Consider the following 26047-nt stretch of genomic DNA (forward strand, 5'->3'; position numbering starts at 1 on the left):
CCAGGGCGTGCGCACACACACAAAACAGGGCTCATGGGAGTGGGGCTTCATAGCAAGAAAGGTTACACAGAGAGGTTATCCAAGACATAAAACACACAAACCAAACAGAATCAAGGGCGTATCTTGGCTGATGCGACGCTGTAACAAGCTTGAAGTAGTTAGCCTAGTCATAGACGAGCAGCATGTGAGTCATTAGAGCTGATTGCAGGCAGGTGCGTGCCTGAAGGAAGGCGGAGAGGCAGGAGGAGCTGCACTGAGGCAAAGTGACCACAACACGCCAAAGAGAGAAAATAAGAGAGGCAGGCCAGCGCGAGAGACTCGAGGAAGTTGGCACAAAGTTCAGTATTGTACCCAAAGATGCTTCATCATACAGGCTTCTTCTTCTGCCTGCTTCCTCTAGGGGTCACCACAGTGGATCATCTGCCTCCATCTCACCCTGTCCCTAGCTTCCTCTTCTGGCACACAAACCCTCTGAACATCCTCCGTCCTGTTCCTTTGTATTTGGCCGACAGCAGCAGAGGCAGTCACTGTTAACCTGCATGGAAATCTCATCTTTTATATTCATATATGTTGCAGTTGCAGACACTCATTTTAAACATGGTCTGTGTTTGAAAACACGAGATAACTGTATGTGCATTTTAGTCCTATAACCTGTGTGCACACTGTTTTTTTTTGTTCTACTCCAGCCTTTATGATGTCAGGCAGAGTACATATCATTAAGAGCAATCTTAAAGCTGTTACACAAAAGCTCCACCGAAGCTTTTATCTGTAAGAGAAACCCAGTTAGAACAAACTTGGCTTAAAAGGAGGATGGCCTTAAACAGACACCATGTAAAACAGCTTGTTTCAGACACAGGATGAATTGAGGAGCTGCATAAAAGCAGAGTAAAATTTAAATAAGGATTATTCTGAACTGTGAATCATGCAAAGCTACTCTGGAGCACAGGAATAAAATATCTGGAAATAAGCTTAACTTTAATTTAGCCTCTCAGATGCAAGGCTTACATATGTTTAGAAAATAATGGTTGCCCTGCTCATTCTCGATGTGAAATATCTGAGCTCTCCAAGTTTTCTGTGACATATCAGGGATCGATTTGACAGTTTCCATATATCCTCACATGTTCACAAAGGTAAACACGGTGCTGTTCAGATCTACACAAGAGCAAGATCTCCGCTTTGGTCTTATCAGTGTGTTTATGAAGATGTGAGAGTCATGCCCTGTTGAAACCTAAAGATTTATTGATTAAGGCTATGGTCGACTTGTAGGAAGCAATCAAGAGGTAATAAATCGGTTGGCTGGAATACTGATTTAGTCATTAATTGAGAGGTCTCACTGCGAGCACAGGCAGCAGGCTGATGGGATGTTAATTTGATAAGCGATTGTTTTGCACTAATTTTTCCTCAGATTCTGCAGGTTGAGCCTTTCTTGTGGCCACCCTACACCTCCAGTAACAGATTGCACTGAAACTGCAATGCCGATTTCCTCTGAAAGGGTATCAAAGGGTGTTCTTCATGTTCATCTTGCACAGTGCCATAAATACACCACTGACATCTGTGTGCATGTGTGAGCAGAGCAAGACCTCCACCACCACTTGATGGATAAACACGGATTTATTTCGGGGTCAGAAGGAATGCAGCTTGAAATTAGCTCTTGTTTATTTAATAAAGTGAAAGGAGTTGACAGTATAGGCTCCAAGCCGTCTTTAGCCTGTGTTTAGTCCTCTCATGCAGATCTTAAATGACAATATCTGCCAGCCTAAATCTTTCCACAGTCATAGGGACGTAGCTTCTTCCAGCATGTAGTGTGCAGAAGACCTGAGGAACCACCACAGAAGGGCCGGGCATCAGTCAGAGGACTGACACGGTCCTGTGTGACGTGCATCAGCATCAAGTAAAGCCTTATTTAGGGTTATAGCTCAGTAGAGGAGAATGTGGAATTCTATGTGTATCCCCCTTTAAACCCACATCAAACACACACACACACAAAGACACATACTTCTATTGCCTCCTGCCTGTTGCCATGGAGACACTAGTGAGCCCTTTCCTTATACCAGGAACAGACTGATTACATCATAATATGCAGTCGCGAACAGCGCACACACGTGTACTGTAAAGTGATTTAATTTTACCATTCCAGTCTGTGATACAGTTGCTGTGCCCTCAATGTGCACACAAGCTTATGTTGTCATCGCTCGACAACATCTATTTATCTCTGTGTGCGTGTGTATGTCATTTATAAATGTTTACCATGAATGGAGTCTTGTTTCCAGATCCTACAGATCCCTGCAGACAGTATGTTTATGTTTGATGACGTGCACTGGTTTCATATTCGTGTTTTCATAAGGAAACCATTACAATAGAGAAGGGGGTGAAATTAGCTCAAAGAACTGAGAGTGATGAGGGGAACCGGTCCGAGGCCCGGGGACCGCTGGCATACAGCGCTGGTTTATGCTGAAGTCTGTTCATTCTGAAGTGGGAATAAGAGTAAGTAAGAATAGACTGTTGTCAAGAATAAACGTTGACGTTGTTGTGTTAATATGATGCACTCCTCAGATTCTGCATCAGCGTTTAATGTAATATTTGGCACTGAAGATGTTTTAGCCCAAAGAAAAAACTTGGAGTGCCTTCTTTCCTCACAACAAGTAAAGACACATTTACATAACGCTGCTCTGTATTTATTTAGTTGTTTAGTTTTGGGTTGGTTGCTTAGTGTCTCACCCCCCAAATGGCTCAGGTGTGGGGGGTGATGGGTAGGGATGGGTATCGTTTAGGTTTTATCCGATACCGGTGCCAAACCGGAACTTTTGAAACGGTGACGGTGCTTAAACGGTGCTCGAACCAGTGCTTAAAGAATGGAGAACACAAACTTTGTCCAAAAACCTCTCATGTTTAACTGTTTTCCACTTTTTCTTTGGTCATTTTAGCCTTTTTGGCCAGGGTGAAGGGAGTATCTGCCATCAAACAAGAAGACAGCTGCATGTAGCTATGATGATGTTTGCTAGTTCACCTTACATGCATTAATGTAATAACGTGGTTAGCCTACTCAACGTAAATTACACATGAACAACTTTAAGCTACTCACGCAGAGAAGAACGGCTGCTGCTGCCATCATCATCCTCATCATTTCTGCTACACTGGCAGGGCTAGGGGCCAGGACTCTCCTCTTCGGGTTCTTGGGGGATGTTGCTAACTCCGGGTCTGATAACAGGCACCACACCCGCAGTAGATGTGCTCGGTGTGAGGTCTTGCAGCAAGCTATCAAATACGGTGCATTTCTCTGCAATTTTTTAAAAAGCTATGCGTCGCCAGGTGTTTCATCAGATTTGAGGTGTTACCTCCTTTGCACAGTATCACCTTAAAGCACTTGTTGCAGGCTGCTGAGTTTGCATCTTTTGCTGTGAAGTACAGCCAGACTTTTGACCGCTTCGCCTTGGGCATTTTTAATCTGTAGCTCTGCTCTAAAAGAACATACGTACCTGGGCCCGCCTACTATCCTTGCAAAGGTAAATTGATTGGCTAGAATCCAAAGTGTATGACATCTCAGGAAGAAAAAAAAAGCACCGAAGTAAAGCACCGAAATGTGCGCTGCTTTTCGGTCTGGTTACTACCGTTTATGTCAGAACCGATACTGGTACCCATCCCTAGTGATGGGTGGAGGAAGGTGACGGGGCGGAGGGCCCAGCTTTGGTCCCACAGGACCGAGGTGAAGGTTCGGCAGCTTTCAGAGTTCATGTCTCAATGTGTTCCCTGTAACATCTCAACCAGCAAAGTTAGGACGTGTTCGAGCTGACTGACACTTTGATGGGACACGACTGCTGAGTCTGCAGAGTCCAACCGGTGGCCAGAACGTTCAGTCACATTAAACAAAGGATTGGACTCAATAAGCAGGACCCGGGTGCCAGCAGTACTTTTATAGATCTTATTACAAAGATTGAAGAGCTGGTAAGTGCAGGTAGGCCGGGGGTTCTCCCAGAGAGAAGAGAAAAACAACCAAGGTGAGTTTAAGATGATTTTGTTAAGTCTTGTAATTGGATTTAGTTTAGATTGGTTTCCAGAGAGGTGGAGAGGGATTCGATGGAGAGTGGAGCAGGGAGGTAAAAGGATTAACTCAGGCTCTTTAAAGCAGCAGGGATCCATGGAAGCTGAGGAGTAACTCTCTCTGGAAAACAGACGAGAGAAAAGGGTTAAAGGGCACAAAACATGAGGATGAACTAAAGACATGCGAGTCTTAAATACCACCATGGGGGTGACAACGGCCTGGGCGAGAGCAGATTTTTCCTCTCCAGACTTTTGTGGATTACATTTCATCACCGCCCACTGTCACTTTAATTTGTTTTAAGGAGTTCAGCTGAATTATACTCCAATCAAATGTCACATAATTCTCAGAAACCTAGATAATAATTTCCTCCCATCTGCTGAGTCCCCCCTACACTCTGACACCTCCCAGCCATAACCTTGACATGCCTATCCCCATCTCATCTCCTGCTTCACTTTGCCTCCTACATGTAAACTTGTACCTTTTGGTTCATCATTCCAAGGCTCTTGCTATTGCTTCATTACTTCATGATAAACAAACCAGTTAAAATCTATCTATGTTTCCTTTACTGACGGATTTGTTTGCGAGTTTATCTGCTTTCTCATTTCCTGGAATTCCTATATGAATATTGTGTTTTTCCCTTGACTAATTAACCATGAAGTGACTTACAGTACTCCATATAAAAACATGTGGTTATTGGTTACTCCTGTAAAAGCTGAATGTTGAAGCTGAATCACCACATGAGTATTTTGTTCTCTGTCACTTCCTCTGTCTGTGTCTAACACTACTGCACATCTTTACCTCACAGTCGGAGCACAAACCGCTCCTTAAGAACCAAAAGCTGATGACTGAATGTGCTGAATGTAGCACAGGTGTGAAGAACTGTGGCCATTTTATTAGGTTCAACTTTTTAACATAAATATGTATTCAGCCAATCACTTGGTGCATTTAAGCATGCAAACGAGGTCAAAACAACCTACTGAAGTCCAAACCAAGCATCAGAATGGAAAAGGAAGGTGATTTAAGTATTTTGAACAAGGCTGCTCAGAGTATTTCAGAAACTGCTGATCTTCTCAGATGTTCCCATAAAAACCATCTCTGGGGTTGAACCTTGAATCAGATGGGGTACAGCAGCAGAAGAGCACACCGCGTACCACCCAGTCAGCTGAGAACAGGAAGGCTACAATTCACACAGACTCACTAAAAGTGAACAGCAGAAAACTGAGAAAACATTGTCTGACCTGATGAGTCCTACTTCAGATGGTAGGGTCATAAACATCTTGAGAGTACGGATCCATCCTGCCTCGTATCAGCAGTTCAGGCTGCTGGCAATGACGTGGCACACATCTCAAACTGGTTTCCTGACCATTTCACTGTACTCACACGACCTCCACCGTCACAGATCTCCAACAGAGCATCTTTGGCAAATCTCCAGCATCTGCATGACACAGTCATGTCCATATGGACCAGAATCTCAGAGGAATGTTGAAAGCAGAATGAAGTGGACACTGAGTGTATGGGAAAAAAATAACTTTAATTTCGATGGTCACTGAGACAAACAGAACAGGATGTATAGATTCAGTGAAATATGAGTAAAAACACTGAGGCACAGAGAGGATTTTCCACTTCAGCACAGAAAGGCCCGAACCAACAAACCTACAACCTTGCCTCTCTGTGGAAGAGTAAAAAGCTATTTTAAGGTAAATAAAGCTGTGCAAAATACTGGGTGCTGAACTTGAAACTAATTTTCTGGGTGAACTGAAATAATTGCTCGGTGTGATCTCGGGCTATACAACTACACCCATCCTCATAAAAGGATGCCCCACCCAAGCACACTTCCATTTCAACACCACCAGCTATCACATACAATCAGCACACAATGTTCTCCCAGCTTTGATGAAATCTCCCTCAACACAGCATGTTTTCACTGTTTAACCCACAGCCCTTTGCTAGTAGTAATAGTAGTAGTTCTTTTTCAAAAGATTATCAATAAAGTTCATCACTCTATCAATTCATCACATAAAACCGACTATTTTCTCACTTTTGGTTGCACAACTTTCACTTCCTCCTATGCAGGGCAGCCCCTGGATGGGGAACAAGTAATGATTCAGCCTGTGCTGCTGTATATTACTGTAGAAGTACCTATCTAGACTACATTACTAACATCTGCCTGTTTGATGTTTTATGGGAATTTTCCACAGAGGGGGAACCGAATTTTTTAAATTTCTAATATTTCATAAAATTATTGCCAAGCCTCATCAATCCCAGCTCTTCTCCTTAGCTCATCTCTGCATGTAAGCCTGTTAATATTAATCAGGTCAGTATTATACCAGCAGCGTAACCGTGTTGGACTCGTCTGCTAAATATTTCATTACTTTGAATTATTAGACTCTACGGAGGTAAATGTGACCGCATACTGCAAGAGACATCTTCGAGGCTGCTTTCAGGCTGACACCAAATTCACACATGCAAAGTGTCAGCGACACATTTTTAGACGCATGACTGAGCAAAGCCTTGAATAGCTGCTGCAACATCTCCTTCCTGCCCTTGAAGTAAAGTGAGATTATCATTTAAAGCTGTCCTCCTCTTCTTAACCTGTGATCCAGTTTGCAGCAGATCCTCATCTGCTCGTTTTATAATCCAAAGGAAGAGAACGGCTAAATAAAATCACGGCTGGACACAGAGAAGCAACAAGAAATCTGCTGACCCTGTGTGCGGTGGAGCCGCATCAGCTGGCTTAACACAGATATGGTAGCTGAAAAGTTTGTCGTGCACAGTGACGTTTGGTGATAAAGCTGCAGAAAGGCTCAAATGTGTACCATTAGCAAAGGACAGAAAATGCCTGTGAGGTGACCCGGAGCTGTTTTCTGCTCTTTCAGCACAGTAACAAATTTGGAGCTTCAGGAAAATAACAGAGCTGGGTTTGGTGTTTAATGTGTGCACAGTGAAGGCTAATTAAGTAGAAGTCGTGCACACTTAGGTGTAGAGCAACACTTGATAAATATGGAGTTTTAAAGCCAGAGATATTATTATTTAAATCACAGAGTCACAGTTACTCGTGCTGAAATTAGTCTGCGTAGGCACCGATCGTTTTCTATCGCCCATTTGCTGGGAGTAAGGGCGCCCTCCGTTTGCAAGGTGCGCCTGCTGCTTGCGGCACAGGGAGGAGAGGGCGGGGCGGCGGGGATTCTCTGGCTGGCTGGAGCAGCATCTAATAACCAACTCGCAAAACAAAATAAAAACAAACCAACAAACACGAAAACACCAGACATCATAATACAGACTTATAATTTGCACCGATGTTTTTTCGAAATTCTATACACGAAAAGTGAGCGCGAGAGCCCTCGGTGCGCCTGCTCGCTGCTGAAGTCAAAGTAAACTTTATTGTCATCTCCGCTACATACAGTCCAGAATACAGAGAGACGAGACGACGAGGCTCCAGTTACAGCAGTGCAAGTAAACAAACAATAAATATAAGAAGAGTAAGAAAATAAATATACACTTTAGGACTCGGGGTAAAGGGATCAATAACAATTTAAAATGTATAATTTACAGTTTGATGATTTAAAGTCAAACACACAACCCGTCGGAAGAGGGCGGGCTGCTTCCAAATAGAGCACATTTCATTCATAATGTTGTAAATCCAAGACCATTATGTGTTCATGATTTGAATCCTGGGTTGTGCAAAATCCCAGAAATAAACTAGACAAAGTGAATCTGTGAACTAAGGTGTATTAGGTTATGTTGTGGTGATCCTCGGGTTGGGGGATGGGTGTTCATACTGGAGTGCAAAGTTAAAACCAGTGGAAGATGGACAAGAAAAGTTCAAAGCCATCAGGTGCTCAGTTTAGAAAAAGAGAAAAGAAGAGGAGGAGAAACGAGCAAAAGATACAGGTAAGCAGATGTGTGATTGGATAATGGCAGGTCATCCTGAAACAATCAGAATCAGAATACTTTATTAATCCCTAAGGAAATAATGTGGGTTACAGTTGCTCCAAGAAGAAATGGTAAAAATAGCAACAGTAACAAACTAAACTCCAAACAATACATTATGTTACAGATTGTAATATTAATTAGTCATTGTCAATTGTTGATTTGTCCTGTTCTCATTGCGATGGCTGTTTGGTAGCTGTTTGCATACTATGCATACTCTCTCTCTTCATATATGTGTGTGTGTGTGTATGTGTGTATGTGTGTGTGTGTGTGTGTGTGTGTGTGTGTGTGTGTGTGTGTGCACGCGCATGTTTCTCTGGTGAAATTCAGTATGGTTCTGACAACAGTTTTATGTGGGGAGGCGCCAGAGGCAGTGTTCGCCCACGGCGCCAAACAGGCTAGGACCGCCACTGGTAGCAAGGCTATAAATTGGTCAAGGGTTAGAGAGACTGACTTCTGAAGTCTGTTCTATTAAACATGCAAATGATTTCGACCTCTGTCTTAAACCTTTTCCCTGATGTCATGAAGAGCACAATAAACTGGAACAGCAGAGAGGTCATATTTTTGGTTGTGTTGCTTTTCACCTCGCTGCTGTGCAACAGGAAGCAGCATTTCGGATGTAACCTAGTTGTCCAAGCGCGACTTAAAACCAAAAGAAGGGCACTGCCAGCCAACAATACCTCAGCTTTATTCATAGCAGTCAGTATTAACAGAAAACAAAGTGCAAACCCATACAAAACACATACGGTCAGTTTGTACAGCACTGTTTTATCATTTAGAGGAGTTGGGTTTTTTTTAAAGAAATAAAGCAAAACAGGATGATAAAATATATGTTGCTGAATTTTTCCTTTTTTCCTTTGTATCATGTTTTTAATTTAATTTTAATTTCAGCTGAAATAGAAATTCAATAAAGGCTTTTTTGGGCTTTTTTTACAATTATTATTATTACTATTATTTATGCATTTATTTATTTGTTAGCCAGAAATGTTACTTATACCGTAATATGAGGTGTATAAGCTTGACCTGTTGGTGCTGTACACTCTTTTCTGTCACTGATATCTTTAGTTAGACTAAATGTATAATATATCCATACAGAGCTTTAGAGATGCATACTGATTAAACATGTTCTGCTTTTCTAATGCTTAAAAATCAATTTGAGCACAATGCATTAGATTTAATAATTAATGTTAAGGTTGAATAATAAATAGGAAATGATTTAAATTTAAGTTCATGCAGCTTATTTATTTATTTACTACCTTTGGTAAATGTATTCACAAAGGAATGTTTAGATGTTGTTAAATATATAATTTTTTAATTGTTTAACAAACAGAAATTTTAAAAAAGAATTAATTAGCAAGACCACTTCAGAAAAACAAGTAATTGAAGATAATAATAACAAAAATTCACGTCAAATCAATGAGCCTTCTAACTTTACTGTCGTGAAACTGTCGTAAAACGCCATGGCGACAGCTAAATCGCTTTCCGGTCACTGTTACGTCTCCATGCCGTGCAGCTGTCCTTGGAAAGTGTCTCGTGTGCGGCTCGTGGTAAAGATGCGGAGAACAGGTGAGTGTCCACCGGAGCGGAAACTGAAGCAGGTGTTTCAGACGCGCTCGTGCTAAATGGAGAGAAGCGGACTCATTTACGGCTCTGTGTGTAAGGGTTAAGGCTGCTGACGTCATGTGCAGTAAAAGCATCATTAACAGGCTCGTCGTTGTTGCCGTTTGCAGTGAAATACTTCACGTTTCATCAGTGACAGCCTGCCTGTGTGTGCTTCAGAAGCCGTTGGTGTGTCTCCGACGACACGACCGCGGGCAGGTGTGAGGCAGGTTGTAGGGTTAGCTCGGTTTAATTCACCTGTTTGTTTACAGCGAGTCCTGAGTGAAGACAAGACTGACTATGATTAAGTTTGACCCCAAATTACAAAACAAGTTAGTCTGACTCGTCAGCGAGTTAAAAAAGAAAAGTGCAGAACTGCTTCTTTAAAGTCCATGAATGATGACGTCATTATCACGGTTGTGGATTTGACTCCATCCTGAACACTAAGGTTGTTATTTAGGACTGTCACCACATCAGGTTGTCTCTGTGTGACTGTAAGTATTCATTTTAATGAGGTACTACAATACTGCATGTACTACTATACTACTACAGACCATAGAAGAAGAATTGTGCTGTCTCTCATCTTTCATTCAGGTAAACAACACTTATGATAGATACTTTATCGATCTCTCAAGGGAAACTACTGCATTACAGCAGCATGTTACTCAATAAAGATGTTTTTAAAATGTAGAGATTTAAAAAAAAAAAAAAAAACTTATAAATAAAAAAGATATTCAGTTAAAGAAGTGTAAATAATAAGACTAATAATAAGAGAGCAGGTGTGATGGGTTGTCCATGATGGAGAGCAGTTTGTTCGATGACCTCCAACCCTCGCTGACTCAGACGCCTCCAGATTCTGGCCAATGATGCTCCAGCCTGTGGATCAGTTTGTTGATCCTGCTGGCGTCTCTTGCTCTGATGCGGCCCCCTCCCAGCAGACAACAGCAAAGTAAATGTCCCTCGCCACCGCAGACTGGTAGATGGTCTCCAACATCCTGCTGCACACTTTAAAGGATCTGAGCTTCCTACAGTAACTCCACTAAGGTTTAAATGTTTCCATCTTACAAAATACAGAAGAGATGGAAGTGACCAGCCAATCACAGCCTGAGGCTTCAAGTTTAGTTGATTTTCAGCTTGTTGTGTGATTCTAAGGCAGCTCAAGTTCATTTAACTAAAATGTTTTAGGTTGTAGTACACTGTGATAACCACGTCGTGTGCACTGATGTTGCGTTAGCCCGCATGATGAGCCCTAACCTCGAATGAATGCTATGTGACATGTTAATGACATGTTAAGTTCCTGGGGGAGGATGAGTCAGCACAGTGTCACAGTTTTTATATATCTGTGACATGCAGCTTGTTTTCATGGATGTATCGTCTGTCCTCTTCACAGATGTCACCAACTGAAGCTTGCTGCTGAAAACAACACGGGAGCCAAAAAAAGGAAGAAAATAAAAGCCATGGCGTCTCCTTTCCTGAAGTACTCCGTGCTTCTCCAGAAGTACCGCACTCCGCTGCTCATTGCGAGCTGCGGCGGAGTCTTCGCCGCCAACATGTTCTACCACGTTTTCCCTGACGTCTCCTACCGTCAGCTCTATCAGGCCTGGCACCGGGGGGAGCCGGTCGTGCTGTCGGAAAAGCTGGAAACTCTTTTTCAGCAGGTTTTAATTTATCTTATTTTTTCAAGATCACACTTCAGATATGTTTAAAAGACTTCAGCTATAATATGCATGTGATTGTCGCTGGATTTGATGCATAAATATTTTCAGTTGCTGATGAGAGGAAAATAGCAGTAAAGATAGACGCAGGCGTCTTAGATTAATAACCATCATTATACACAAATCGAAACAAATTGTTCACAAAACATGAAATTTGTTCTTTCATGAAATTCATAAAATTCACATTTCTGCTTTGTCATTTGTAGGTGCTGAAGGACTATGGCGTCAGCTCACCCAAGAATGTCTCGGCCTTTGCGTCCTTTGGCTTCCAACCGGTTGGCGCTGGCGTCCCGTGGCTTCCTGCAGGGGCCCAAATCGGCATCCCTGCTAACTTTAACAGCACCGCCGACGACCTGAGTGGAATTACCAATCGCAACATTTTCATCAACGGCAAAACAGTGGACTGGAGCAGTGAGTCCGGTTCGACTCTAAAGGAGGCGCTTGTGTTTTCCCTCGACGCGCAGAAGTTCGCCATAGCGCGCGAGGTGGCCCGCTTGCAGTCCGGGGGACCCGTCATGAGCGCTGCTGTCGCTCCGTTCTGCCTGGGAGGGGTTTGGGTGTACAGCGTGGTGCTGAAGCAGGTTTTCGGGCTGTACGGCGGGCCTGCGCTGCTACGCGGTGCTGTGAACATCATTGCGCTTGGCATTGGTGCTGTTTCCTACTTCCTCACCTCGGACGCCGTCAGCCAGTGGCTTGACTATAGCTCGGACCGACGTGCAGCCGGAGTGTCCCGCGATTACGCCAAAGGAGGGGTGGAGTTTTACGATAAAATTCTGTCCAGAAACAAAATGCTGCGCTCACTGATGGGGCAGAAGGGAGAGGATATGTACGCTCCCAGTGGGAACTTGTTTCCTGCTCACGTCCTTCAGCTGAAACACACGCCGTACACCTCCAGGAGGGAGCAGATCCTCGCTCTGCTGAAAGAGGAAAAAATATAAGAAGAGGGTTAGCGATGGGAACTAAACTAGCAAGACTTTTCATGTTTTTTCTTAAAATTATGTCATCACGGATGTGCTGAATGTAATTTGTAATCAGCAAAGTCCTCAGGGGTGTCTGTATTTGCTGACTTTGTGCAACAACGATAGCGTGTAGGGCACAGTGTACAAATAAACTGTTTCCCTGCCTGTGTTTGTGGTCATATGTGTGATCAATCGTATTAGTCAGATGCCAATAAGTGCTATTCATGTTTCTCTCACCCAGGTGCAAAAACATACTCGTATACATGCATGCATTTGTATTTTTGTTTCTATAATATGCTCTGGATATATTTAGACTGTGGGCTGCTGACAGGTTATGCCTCTCTCTGTAAAACAGAACATTTTAAGCAAATAATCAGTGTATGTGCAGATTAGTTTCTCCCATGTGCAATAAATGCCTCAACATAGCAACAGGTATTACAGGAAAAGCCATAAAGCCTTTGAATGAAAACAAACGCTGCTGTGACAGTGATGTACAGTCTTGTTGGTATATGTATGATTTCTATACATTTTACATCAGATAAAAACTTTGGTTGTAAGATTCAGATAATTATTTGTTAAAAGCGAGACATTTTAAATGAGAATAATAATAATAATGGATTGAATTTATATAGCGCTTTTCAAGGCACCCAAAGCGCTTTTATAAGAAAGAAAAGTATATCTTTGTCCCCCCCCCTTTCCCTGTTAATGCCCTACCTGTGCCCCTGGCAAAACTTTGCTAGACCCGCACAGTTTATAGCTGATGTTTGCTGGAGCTGTGGCTTCAGCAAAATTCTAACAACAGCTGATCAAGCTTATACGTGCTGCTGTTGTTTAGCAGCGGTGAAAGCTGCTGGTCATGATGTCGGTTTGGTTATCTGGTGAGAGGGAAACATGAAGATGAAACCAGGAGATGTCCTTACTGAATCATCAGAGCTGAACAGGTGATGGAGAAACCGGTTTAGCTTTTAGGTGACATGAATGAGTTGAAGGGAAGTTATGAACTGTTTCTGAGAGACAAATAACACCAGGATCCTTTTCAGGTAGCTGACAGCTGGTAACTGTGCAGGGGCGGGTCTAGCAAACTGTTGCCAGGGCATTAACAGGGAGAGGGGGGCACAAAGAAATACTTTCTTATTCTCATTTAAAATGTCTAGCTTTTAAAAAATATTTATCTGAATCTTACAACAAATGATTGATAGATTGATGCATATATACCATCAGAACAGTGTACATCACTGTCACAACAGTGTTTGTTTTCATTCAAAGGCTTTGTTTTTTCCTGTAATGGTGGGCCGGTCTCTAGTCAAAATGCCCGGGCCGATTTTTTGTCCCAGTCCAGCCCCGTATGCAGCTCATCTGCAGTCTGGTGTTACCTACATCTTCCTATTCAGAAGGCAGAATTTCCGAGTTCTGAGTACAATCAAAGCACCACGACTGCAGTTTTTGTATTGGATGTAAAAAGCACACATGACGCTTTGACGTAGGCTAGAATTATGGCGGCGGTCAACAACGGTCCAGGCGTGGGATTTCTCTCGTGGAAATATGCACATTATCTTTTCCTTTCTATTGGTAGGTGGCACAGTGCACTTGTGGCAAGTAAGCAAGCTAGAAGACTGGCAATCTTGCTGGGTATCCAGTTACAGAAGCAACACATTAACAAGAGAATTCTGAGTAAAACCAAAGTTACTTTCCCTAGTAACTAGTTACTTTGAAAGTAATGAGTAACTTGAAGTAACTGAGTTACTTTTGATAGAAGTAACTAGTAATGTAACTAAGTTACTAATTTAAAGTAACTTACCCAACACTGCTGAGTGCACAAATGGAACAAGGCAGTCCTACACATTTGTGCAATATGTGCATTGAAGGACAAATGCTGGTCGAGAACGACTCCATGATTCCTCACAGTGTTATTGGGGGCCAGGGTAATGCGATCCATGTTCTGAGATGTTTAAGTACAATAACCTCAGTTTTATCTGAATTTAGAAGCAGAAAATTCAGTCGTCCAGGTATTTTTCTTTATGATATGCCCACAGTTTAACCGCTTGATTCAGCATGGATAAACCAACATGAGTATCGTCTGCATAGCAGTGAAAATGTATGCAGGTTTTCTAATAATGTTACCAAGGGGAAGTGTGTATAATGTAAACATTATTGGTACAGCAGTGCCCTCTGTTGGCCAAATGTGAACAAAGGACAACCCCACTATAAAGAAGTCCATGTGCAGGGCAAGGTCCACATTTCAGCAGCTTTGGGAAAGATTGTTATGCGGAGTTTCCAACAGAGGTTAGGGGTGTTTTCCATGGGAGGACATCGTGGCTGATAAAACCTCTGTGCAATCACTGCCGATTCTCTTGCTGTCTGCTCTCCTCTGGCCAGTGATTCCAATTTTAGGCACAGCAGTTTTTTTCCTTAGAAATGCATGGAGTCTGTTTCAGATTAGAACCTCCCAGCATCTCACTGGAAAAGGGGATGTCATTAAAGTGTTGGCTCGCCACCTGCTTCTGTAGCGAGAGTACAGAGCAGGTGAAAGAGAGCCTGGAGAGGTGGAGGTTTGCCCTGGAGAGAAGAGGAGTGAGAGTCAGGAGAAGGACGACAGACAATTAGAGATGCAAGGTTGAGATGGTGCAGAGGAGGGAGAGTGGATACACCGGGCAAAGGATGCTGAAGATGGAGGCAGGAGAAAAAGAGCGAGGCGATGCCAGAGGTTCATGCATAGGTATGATGGAGGAGGTTGCTGAGATAGGGTGATGGAGCAGCTGAAAGGAGAAGAAGGGTCAACAGAAATGCTTCACCGCCACATAAAAGCATTGATTGTATACAGAGATCCTTAAACCTGTAAGGGGACAATTACTCCTCCCAGTTCAGAATAAATAACTCCTAATGACTTTAAAGAGAGGGCTACTGTAAGGATCTACAATTTGCGCAACTAAACTGTTTGGTGATAATAATCTTAACACGGCTTACGGTGACTCAGGACTCATCACACGCTCACTCAGATTCCCTCAGGTTGTCCGTCTGCATATTAACAAGCTTCACATATAACGTTTTAATTACACTTCCAATCTTATGCCTCATGGACTGACCTAAATATAGAAGCATGCAATTAATCGTGTTGTAGATAGATGTGCAGACAGATTTGTTGTTGTTTTTTAACATCGCTGTCCTTCAGTGACACAGAGGTCTGTTTCACCGTTGAGTGAATGGGATCGTGAGCAGGTGCATGCTCTGATAAAATCCAGACATAAGATGCGTGAAGATGGGAGAAGTGGTGAGGCAGAACGAAAGCGTGGCTGCATTCTTCTCAAAAACATCCACCATCCTCGGTGCATTAGTGCCCTTGAGCAACATGCTGAATTCGTTCCAGCTCTGTGGTTATGCAGCACATTGTGGGCGTTGACATGCCGCAGTATTCATTGGGAAATGTTCTAGCAAATACACATGATATAAATGTGTTTTTGTTTGTTCTCCATCAGTTCATACTATGCTGGAAAAATGATGAAGTTCAAGAGAAGGCAGGGGAGTACTGAAAAGAAGCTTTGAAAATTCTGCTCCACTCCATCAGCTACAAAGCAGCTTTTGAATTATGCAGATCAACAACACTGGGGTCATTGTCTTCTTCTTACTACTGCGCTTCATCAGCTTACCTCATTGTGTTCCCCACAGAATTATCCCAACAATGGTCCATTGTTTGCCACAGCGTGGCTTGTTTCTTTTGCTAACCACTTGAGGGCGGTATAACCCAGATTACCAACCTACTGTCTTTTAGAAATGAAAGATGAGGAACAGATTGATGAATTGATGAATGGGCAGCCTTGGATTTGAAATGAAAGAGAACATGTACTTTTATTCTGAAAAGCACAGCTTTTTGTCTCCAGCAGACAGATACAGAGCTCCCTGCAGAGCAAACATGGAAGGTGGAAATGCTTTGTTTGTGTTTGTGTGCAAGTTAAGGGGTTGGGCACCTACTCCTGGTGCAGTTTATCAGTATGTATACAGAAAAATAGAGACATCAAATGCATTTCAGGTATGCAGAACCACCTATATATATATATATTTTTTTTTCTTTTTTTAATGCGATATAAAACTCTGCATTTAAACATTGGTTATTATTAATCTCCGGCTCTCTTCCACAATGTGTCTTTTGTCCTGTCCCCCTCTCTGAGCATGGTTCTGCCAGGTGTTTCTTCCTGGTAAAAGGGAGTTTTTCCTTCCCACTGTCGCCAGCTGCCCACTCATAGTGGGTCATCTGACTGTTGGGCTTTTCTTTGTATTATTGTAGGGTCTTTACCTTACAATACAAAGGGCCTTGAGGTGACTTTTAGTGTGATTTGCCGCAACGTAAAATGCTGATTGTTCTGTTGGGCCAAGCGTTCAGGAGTCGTCATTATAACAACTTATGCTGCAGTTACAATTAAGAAAAACTTCATGAGTACATTCAGAAACATATTTGACACATGTTACTTTATTCCCAACATTCTATGATAAACATTATTATGTGTCATCTCCTTATGTCAATGACAGTGGAAGTTTTTGCCCAACATTACCACTGTATCACATTTGATATGTGAGTTTTTGTATGTTTTGAGATTTCTACATCATCTGTGTGATTTTTCCCCTCGGATAAACATAAATTAATTGCACTTTATGTAATAATAACTGGAAAATAAAAGCTGGTAGCAGATATGATACATAATAAAACTCATTTATGGAAATTAATATTGATTTTTTTTTATTTGTCAGAAGGTTCAATAAACACTAAAAAACCCAGAGCTTTGTCCATTTTTTACAGTGTCCATGGAAACCTCACAGCTGAAACTAATTGTAGAGAGTACACTTCTGTCAGTATTGTGTTTGGTAAAACGCGGTCAAACTTATTGTACTTTGAAACACATTAATATGAAGTAGATGAAAGAAAAAATGGTTAAAGATAATAAACAGGAAACATGTTTTAGATGCATAAAAGTTGACGTGTCTCACACCAATTTCCATCAATCTATTAACAGACATGGTTAACAACTTCAGTTCTTCACTGAAGCTGTTAACCATGAGGCCAACTTCTGGTTAACTGGCTAACAAGCTGACCTTTTAATGTTACACTAGCTGAAAAGAAACTGAGGACCATTCAAAGTCATTTTACTCTGTGAGCCACATAAAGCCTACTTTGAGCTAAATGGGCTGGAACAGTGGAACTCCCCTTTCTGTAGATATTTTAATATAAGAAAAAGAATTGTAATTTTAGCAGTATGTCTGAGTTTTTGTTCGTGATAAAGAAATGATGCTGTAGTAAATGAAAGAAATCTGTCAGCATGGCTCTTTGGGCTTAACTTGTAAGAAATAAATGTGCAAAATTGCAGAAAAAGCTCTGGTATTTCATTCTCCAGACTGTCCTGTCATCATAATATAGAAAGTTTTTCTTAAATCACAGAAATCTTTTTTTTAACTCTGAAATCACCAAAATAAAAAATCAAAACAAATCTTTATTAGTTTGCGAAAAACAGGACCTTTTCTGTAATTTAACTATCACTTTATTTACACTGGGTTAGTGTGAATAGGGATGGGGGAGGTCTTTATCATTAGGAAAAGCTGCGAAACCTTTCAAAATAAAGTTAGAAGTTCAAAATGTATCTCCTTCACGTTTTCCAAAGCAGTCCAACGTGCTGGAGTCCCATACTGGCCCCGGGCCTTATGTTTGACACCCCCGCTCTATGGCATGGTATTGCCTTCATCAAACGTTTTGGTTATTACGCCCTCCCTTAACCCCTTAGTGTTTCATATCTGATAAGTCAGTTTTTGAGACTTCTTGATCACCAGCACGTTTTAAGCAACACGTTTAAAAAAATGCCGGATGTAGAAAATGCGATTCAAATTAAAAGTCATTTACGCAAATTTATAATTCATTAATTAAAAAAAAGTCGGAGGGTTCGAAGAACACTGAATTTTCTGGTAACTTTGTCACGGTTCACACTTCAACGGGGTGAAAAGCGTCAGATTTTGCGGCACTTCTACCTGTGTGCGACGCGTGGCCCCGCCCCTGTGCGTTCGCTTTGCGCAATTACGTCGCCGCGCTGCCGCTGCTGTGCTGCAGGGCAGACAGGCAGGCAGGCAAAGCAGCTGCGGAGACAGCGGGGAGTGCTGACAACAGCGCACAGGCTCGTGCTGGGAAACTCAGAAACGCAACATTTTCCTAATTTGCGGCTTTAATGTGCGGCTTTCTTCGCGCCTGAAACGTTCACTCTTTGTTTCGGTGCATGCGTGGGATTATTTTCTCATTCCGTCGGCCTGAAATGACTGCTGGTCCCCGCGTCTAGCCAATGGTTACCGCTGGGGGTCCTGTCCTGTGGATTATCCGTCGTCGCCGAGCCAGTCGCATGGTCGAGCCCGGAGGAGGCCCCTCTCTGCTGGATGGATGTGCGTGAATCAGCGCGGAACTCTGAGCCACTGATGAGCGCTGTGATAAAGATGTCGCCTGGATTTTATCGGCAGCGGCTGGACTGATCTTGGATGTTCGGGCTCTGTCGCCCCCCACCCCCCCTGTATACACAGACCATTTCCTCACATAACAAAAATTGTATTCCTTAAAAACTGGACGCCCCTGGAGCAGTTTATGACGGTAAGAAAGACGCTCACTCACAGCTTTTTTCCCCCTCTTGGAGCCAGCTGACGCGGGTTAGCTAGCTAGCTTAGCGCTGTCACTTTTATCCAAGTTGCTCCCGCACACACTAAATAGCCAGAATTACGAAATAACAGCAGGAGAGCGCTGTTTCAAAAGGCACGTTTTGCAACTGCGCTTGTGTTTGTTCAGTGGAATCTCATAAAACGCCCCAACACATACACATTTTCTCCCACAGCCTTAATAGCCAGCGGTTGTGTAGCTTGCTAGCTGTTTCTTAGCTCATTCGATATCTCGCAGCTTACAAGCTGATCCAATGTGCGCAACATTAGTGCGCATTTAAAGGCTTATTTAATCAATGAAACTTTGTTAGCAGCCTCCCCGGATCCGTTTCATGTGTTAAGATAAACGGCTCGTTTATCTGCCAGTCACCGGACGGCGCACAATAATCCCTTTAATGAGCAGTTAGAGCTCTCTGGAACCAGCGCGGCGTCATTTAATGTTGTGGCTTTAAATATGGCACACACCTCTTATCGTGCGATAGACACCAGTGAGCGCTTATTACACGGTTCCTGTGTCCCGTGTGTTTGACGGGCTCCGTGAATTTATTTTAACGTGTAGCTTGGACGGTGTGTAAGTGCATTCAGCGACCACAGAGCTGGTTGTGTGTTTTTGGTCAATCGTTGCTAAATAATTGTTGGTGAAGCAGCGTTTGTGTACATGTCACATTCCTGAAATGTCACGGGAGGGGGGCCTGCGTGGACGAGCTGCTGAGACGCAGCCCGTGCATTCGTATTTATTTCTTCTTCTTTTTTTTTCTTTCTTTTTTTTTTAAAATGTGAATAAAATGATGGAGATGGTGTGCTGATCGGTAAGGTTTTAATGTAATGGATGTAAGGGGGTTCGCTGGGATGAGGCGTCCTAATTTTTTCGATGACGTAATCCCCCACCATCCGTGCCACATCTTTGGGTCGCAGTCGGTTCCTCTGCTGCCTGCTGCTCCCCAGTCTGCTGCCGCTGCTGAGATCATATGGATCCTGCTCTGTGCTGTTTATCTGACCGTGTCTCATTCTCCCTTCGCTCCCTGACTAAACTGTGACATGACTTTAGAGTGATGTCCTCTGAATGGGAACCAGGAGCTGGGCTCAGTGTTCTCCAAAACAAACCCAGGCTTCCAACCTGCACGGCATACTGTGCATAAACAGCGGAGTCATATAGCAGTTCGTGAAACTGTCATTGCATTCAGTCTATTGTTTTGTGTTCCTGCACATGAAATTTTGTATGATGGTCTTATATGTACTGATTTGTGTCCATGTACGCAAAATGAATGTTTTCACTCTTTTAAAGAGTAATAAAGTGCATATTTGGGGGGTTTGGTGAGAGAGCCCCCTCTGCTCACACCAGACAGCACAACTAGAATCCCATAATTCAATTAAGTTATATTTGCACAGCGCCAAATCACAACAACAGTCACCTCAAGGTGCTTTATATTGTAAGTTAAAGACCCTACAATAATACATGCAGAGAAAAACCCACAATCAGACAACTCCCTATGAGTTAACACTTGGTGACTGTGGGAAGGAAAAAATCCCTTTTAACAAGAAGAAACCTCCAGCAGAGCCAGGCTCAGGGACGGGCGGCCATCTGCCACGACTGCTTGGTGGGGATGGGAGAGAGATGGGACAAAAGACATGCTGTGGAAGAGAGCCAGAGATTAATAATAACCTGAGAGGTGTATAAGCACATAGTGAGTGAAGAAGAAACACCCAGTGCATCATGGGAGTCCCCCAGCAGCCTACACCTATTGCAGCATAAGTAAGGGAGGATTCAGGGTCACCTGGTCCAGCCCTAACTATATGCTTTAGCAAAAAGGAAAGTTTGAAGCCTAATCTTGAAAGTAGAGATAGTGTCTGTCTCCTGAATCCAAACTGGAAGCTGGTTCCACAGAAGAGGGGCCTGAAAACTGAAGGCTCTGCCTCCCATTCTACTTTTAAATACTCTAGGAACAACAAGTAGGCCTGCAGAGTGAGAGCAAAGTGCTCTAATGGGGTGATATGGTACTACAAGGTCATTAAGATGAGATGGGGCCTGATTATTTAAGACCTTGTATGTGAGGAGCAGGATTTTGAATTCTGGATTTAACAGGAAGCCAATGAAGGGAAGCCAAAACAGGAGAAATCTGCTCTCTCTTTCTAGTCCCTGTCAGGACTCTTGCTGCAGCATTTTGGATTAGCTGAAGGCTTTTCAGGGAGTTTTTAGGACATCCTGATAATAATGAATTGCAGTAGTCCAGCCTGGAAGTAATAAATGCATGAACTAGTTTTTCAGCGTCACTCTGAGACAGGATATTTCTAATTTTAGAGATGTTGCACAAATGGAAGAACGCAGTCCTACATATTTGTTTAATCTGCACAAATATGGACAGATTTTCAATTGTTATTTGAAGTACTTTATTAATCATCCTTAGGAAGTCCATTGTTGGGTTTTGGAATTAAAGGAACGGAGTTATGCTTAGACAAGAAAAACTACTCCTGAGGTTTAGGCTTTAGAAGTACTAAAATTACTGGATTAGGATTAGCTAATGGGTTAGGTTTTAGGTTTCTTTCTTAGTTTCCAGGGAAACAGGACCCTCTAAATAAGCCGGATGATACTAGACAAGGATGACAGCTGTAGATACAAAACATGCTTCCTATTGAAATACATGTCAAAGTCATGCTGACTGGCTTTGAGGGGAAAAAAGGAGAAGTCATGTCCATGAACTCTTTTTTATGTATTTATTTTTTGGGACTATTTCATGTTTGGATTTAAGGGCAGGCTAGCATACAACACATGACTTACACTTATTAGACACAGAGCTGTTTCGACAGGAGCGTTTCTGTGTATTTTTGTCCCCTCCAAAAAAAGGTAACGGATTGCTGTCCAGAAATGTATGCGAGCTGCTGTTTGGTGTTGGTCTTGACCTGAATCCATGTGGGAATCCCTGCTCAGGCTGCTAGTTTCTGAAGCTGAACTACTTATTCTGGGAATTAGGCCTGTCATGCATCACATTTTTATTTGGGACAGTATTCCAGGCTGTTGATTGCGACCATATCATGTGTTAAGCCGTGGAAGCAAGGATTATTTGGCATTAGAGACTTGCTGGCTTGTGCAGTCATTAGTACTGCAACTGATGCTGGTTTTGTTATGAATTGCAGGTAGCAAGATTTAGTTTTAAATACGAAACGTAAATATGTGATACTGCTTTGAAAACAAGCCAAACCACGATGGGGTTTGAGCTGAAGATGCGAGTGTCCATCCGTTTACCGGACAATCCATAATCACGAAGCAGAATCCCACCCCGAACGCTGGTGCACACAGTGGGAGTGGGTGCTGTGCCGTGGCTGTGTTAGCATCTAAATACGACTAAGTACAGCAGAGCAAAGTTTGCTTCCATAAAATAAAAATGCACTCATCGTTTTTATTTTTATACACATTATAAATTCATAAGCGGTGTTCTGAGGAGAATCCTGCTTTGACCCCATCTGCTCTGCCCGAATCTGAAGAGGTTTAAGCAGCGGATAGACACAGTTGGTGGAGCTTAGATCGCCTGCGGCAACAGCCCTGCTTTACTTGAGTGCCACACCTGAACCTGCCATCCCTGCGGTGTACATTAGGAGGGTGTGTGTGCGAGGAGGAGAAAGACATAAGGGGTACAGGTGTGGCAAGGGTAATTGGGATAAACTGCACCTGCTAGCAGAGGGCAGGGGGCTCCCGCGGGAGCACCTTTGGTGTCAGGAATGATCAGATCCCCAGGTAACCTGCTCAGATTTGTGAATGATTCAGTGAATGTGATGAGGCGGCAAACTGTAATTTATGCATTTATGGGCGCCACAGACTGGAAGACTTTGAAAAGACTTGGAGAAAACTTAAGCCTGAAGACGGTGTGTCAAAACTCAGAGGTTTAATCATAGATTATGAGACTGGAGATACTGCAGGGTCAATATTTGCAAGAGTACAACAAAAATTCCTGTCGGATTATTTCCCATCATCCCCCTGGTGGAAATTTACAAGATGTCGAACAATAGAGCAGAAACAGAACAAGCGTTTGGCCACAGCTGTGCGTGTGTGTGCGTGCATGCTTGTGTGTGCATGCATGTGTGTGCACGCTCTATGGTTTGTTCTGCAAAAAAAGAAAAAGAGAAGACGCAGCAGAATGCGTGCACGACTCTGGCTGAGCGAACAGAGAGCGTGCCATCCTTCTGGCCGATGACAATATTTACATGGCTAAACTTCATGATTTACATGAGCCAAGATGAAAAAAACAGATATTAAACATATGTTATGATTATCATTAGAGTTTGCAACACATTTATTTTGCTCATAATTTTCTATTGTTCAATAAGACTTTAAATATCTGATGGTCTTTTTACTGCAGTGAGTGCATAAGTGTATCCATGTAAGCATAAGGCTGTTTAATTTCACTCGGGAGCTTTATTGTCAACAAAATGACAACTATGTCAACCTCTCATGCTGTGTGACAATCAAAACAAGCCAGTGATATGGATGAGGATCACAAAATGCTTGTGCTGGTGATTACCAGAGTAACCACCAGCACAAGTGTTGCACATAAGTCAGAAAAAAGTGACGCACGGAGGTCGGAAGTGCAGCAGATTTGCATCTATTTCAGCTTGATTAGTCCTCTCATTGTCAATTTATCATCACACCATTTCTGTAACTACAGGGAAGGTGCATAAAGATGTCAGCCCCTCGGTTAAACATAGGTCATAAACCAGCCCACCTAGCAGTTTGGCCAAAGGTCAGCTGTTCTTGTTATGTGTACAGTAAGGGTTGGGCTGGGAGCAGCAGAGTGTTGGGGAAATGTGATTTTAAAGAGCCCAGAAAACTCAACAATTCTTGAGGACTTGATGCTGAGTTTCTGTGCTGTCATAAAGTCATGTCTGTTCAGGGGAACGTCCGTCTGACTTTATCTTTCCAGCATTTCTTCCATCCTTGCCTTCTCCTTTTGTCCTTTCCTTATTTTCTTCTGCTTCCTTCCCTCCTCTCCTCGTCCGGCTGCCGGCTCTTGTTAGTCTCAACATTGGAAAGCACACCCTTCCTCTCAGCGTGTTGCTTCTCCACGCTGACAGCTTAGTGTTGCTGCTAACTGAGAGTATTGGTAAGAAGATTGCTGGCTGGGTGCTGCAGGCAAGATACGTTATCATGCTTTAAAGATGCTAGCATTTGCAAGCCTCAGATAAGTAGGCTTGCAAATGTTGCCAGAAACGCTGTGAAAAAGCCCGTCAGAAACTTTTTGTAAAACTCGAAACATTTTGAGTCCATATATGTAGTTATTGTCATTTTTGCCCTCTTTTTTTGATTGACACCAGCTTCCTGTGACCTGTTGCTCACAGCCCTGTTCATGTTTAGCCAAGAGGACCAGCGACCTTTCGTTATGACCCTTTGGACAGCTCGCAGTCCTGTTTGCACATGTGAAATGGAAGTTTAACCATTGATCCACAGAGTTTCACTTTGGAGTATCATGCCAGCTTTCTGCAGTTACCCGTACGCCGTCAGCATTATCGCGCTGGACTGAACTTCCTTTAGTCTGTCAGACTGGCTGTGCACAAGTGAACCAGCAGCCATTCATTCACACAAATATCCAGCCAGATATCTCTCAGAAAGGCAGCTAGTTAGTGGTCTGTTGCTTGGGCGGATATGGCACGACTTTTTAGCGAAAACCGTCTCCCGAGCTCCAAACACAGCTGTGTTTATTTGGCGCGAGATACCACAGCTACAGGACGCCAGGATGAAGGTGCCTCGGCAGATCCAGACTTCCAAAATGGAAAGCGGATAGTGGCACATTTACGATGACACAGATTTTTGTTTTTGATATGTTGCGACGAACGAGTTATCAAATGGTGGATGAGTGTGACAGGCTTTTAGACATCTTGTCTGAATATCAATGGAAAGTAAAGCGGGAGGTTGACATGCATGAGTTTTTCAAAATCTAAATCCCAGACGAAAAATAATAATTGTCTGCTTGTGAACAGCGGGACAAAAATAAAAGCTGCCTTGTGGATTGGGTGTAGCTGTTCTTGCACTGAATATTATTTGCAAATGAATGCTGTATATTATGACTGGATGCAGGTGTTGTAGCGGTTCTTCATGATATATTTTGTTGGCCATGTTTGATTTACTTCTGAGAAATCTTATTCTTTGTCCAGCTTCAGTGTGCTTGAGTCACGCATAACTAATCAGATGAAACTGCATATTATGATAATGGTGCTCTCACTTAGCGGGGGGTTATAATGGTTTGATTAGCTGAAGCAGCATGCTGTCCAGGCAAAGGGGAGGTGGATGCAGACTCCCTACTGCTTAGGCAAACGCAATTAATGCCTCATAGAGCTGCATCGATTACTCCATTGCTTAGTTGAGGAGAATGAATTGAAAATTATGATGATTTTAATCAGTAATTAATCCATTTGAGTTATTTAAAAGACATCCAGATATATTCTAAATGTAACACTTACTTATCCTGCAGGCTAATGGACAAATAAAACTGGACATCACCGATGGACACATTTCGAAAGTATCTATTAGGTGATAAGATTGTTGTTTGCAGAAATGCAGACGGGTTCATTTTTAGGGTTCAATCAGAGCAATCGCTGATATTTGAGTAAGTAGTAACTGTCTTTGAACTGAGGTTGGCATGCAAAAAATAACCATTACAAATCAAACATTTACTTTTACAAAGGTGGTCAAAATGTTCCGTTATTCACAGCATGTAAGGTTAAATGGCTTTCAATTATTTTTTTTTTGTTGGAGTACTCTAAGCAAAATCTAAGCTTTGTCTTTGTTAGATGATCTGGAAGCTTTAAGTGGCTGTCGTGCTGTATCATCACATGAAGCCGGCCTGGATCATCCACAGTCCTTTTTTTCCCAGCGGAGGCTCTAGGATGAGACTTCAAGGGATAAAGATCTCATGAAAAGCCTCCCTTCACTGCATCCCTAAACTGTTCTTGGCATTAGTTGACGGAGGAGAACGCAAATGCCCGATACAGCCTATAATCTGCCAGCGCCCTAATTAAAAGTCTGTGTGATGACTGGTCTTGTCTAATAGAAGAATAGTGCAGGTAATACTCTGCAAGTATGTGGTCTTCTCGCTGCAGCCTGCGTGCTCTACCCAGGCAGCATGTTCACTTACACCAAACTGAGC

General features: G+C 42.7%; 2 protein-coding genes across 2 annotated transcripts in view; both read left to right on the plus strand.

The window, feature by feature from the left end:
• Positions 1–9448: 9448 nt before the first annotated feature.
• On the plus strand, positions 9449–12399 carry tmem177 (transmembrane protein 177). Its single transcript, XM_006793668.3, has 3 exons — positions 9449–9535; positions 10959–11226; positions 11490–12399. Exons 2-3 carry the CDS (start codon positions 11026–11028, stop codon positions 12219–12221), a joined length of 933 nt encoding a protein of 310 aa, XP_006793731.2. The 5' UTR covers positions 9449–9535; positions 10959–11025; the 3' UTR covers positions 12222–12399.
• A 5922-nt stretch (positions 12400–18321) lies between these two features.
• ptpn4a (protein tyrosine phosphatase non-receptor type 4a) overlaps positions 18322–26047 on the plus strand; it is a 76622-nt gene continuing 68896 nt past the window's right edge. The window contains exon 1 of the mRNA XM_087830210.1: positions 18322–18852. The gene's annotated coding sequence lies outside the window, so the exon portion shown is untranslated. The remainder of the gene's footprint in view (positions 18853–26047) is intronic.

This window comes from Neolamprologus brichardi, chromosome 16, assembly GCF_056152115.1.
Source record: "Neolamprologus brichardi isolate AB-2024 chromosome 16, ASM5615211v1, whole genome shotgun sequence".
Lineage (NCBI taxonomy): Eukaryota > Metazoa > Chordata > Actinopteri > Cichliformes > Cichlidae > Neolamprologus > Neolamprologus brichardi.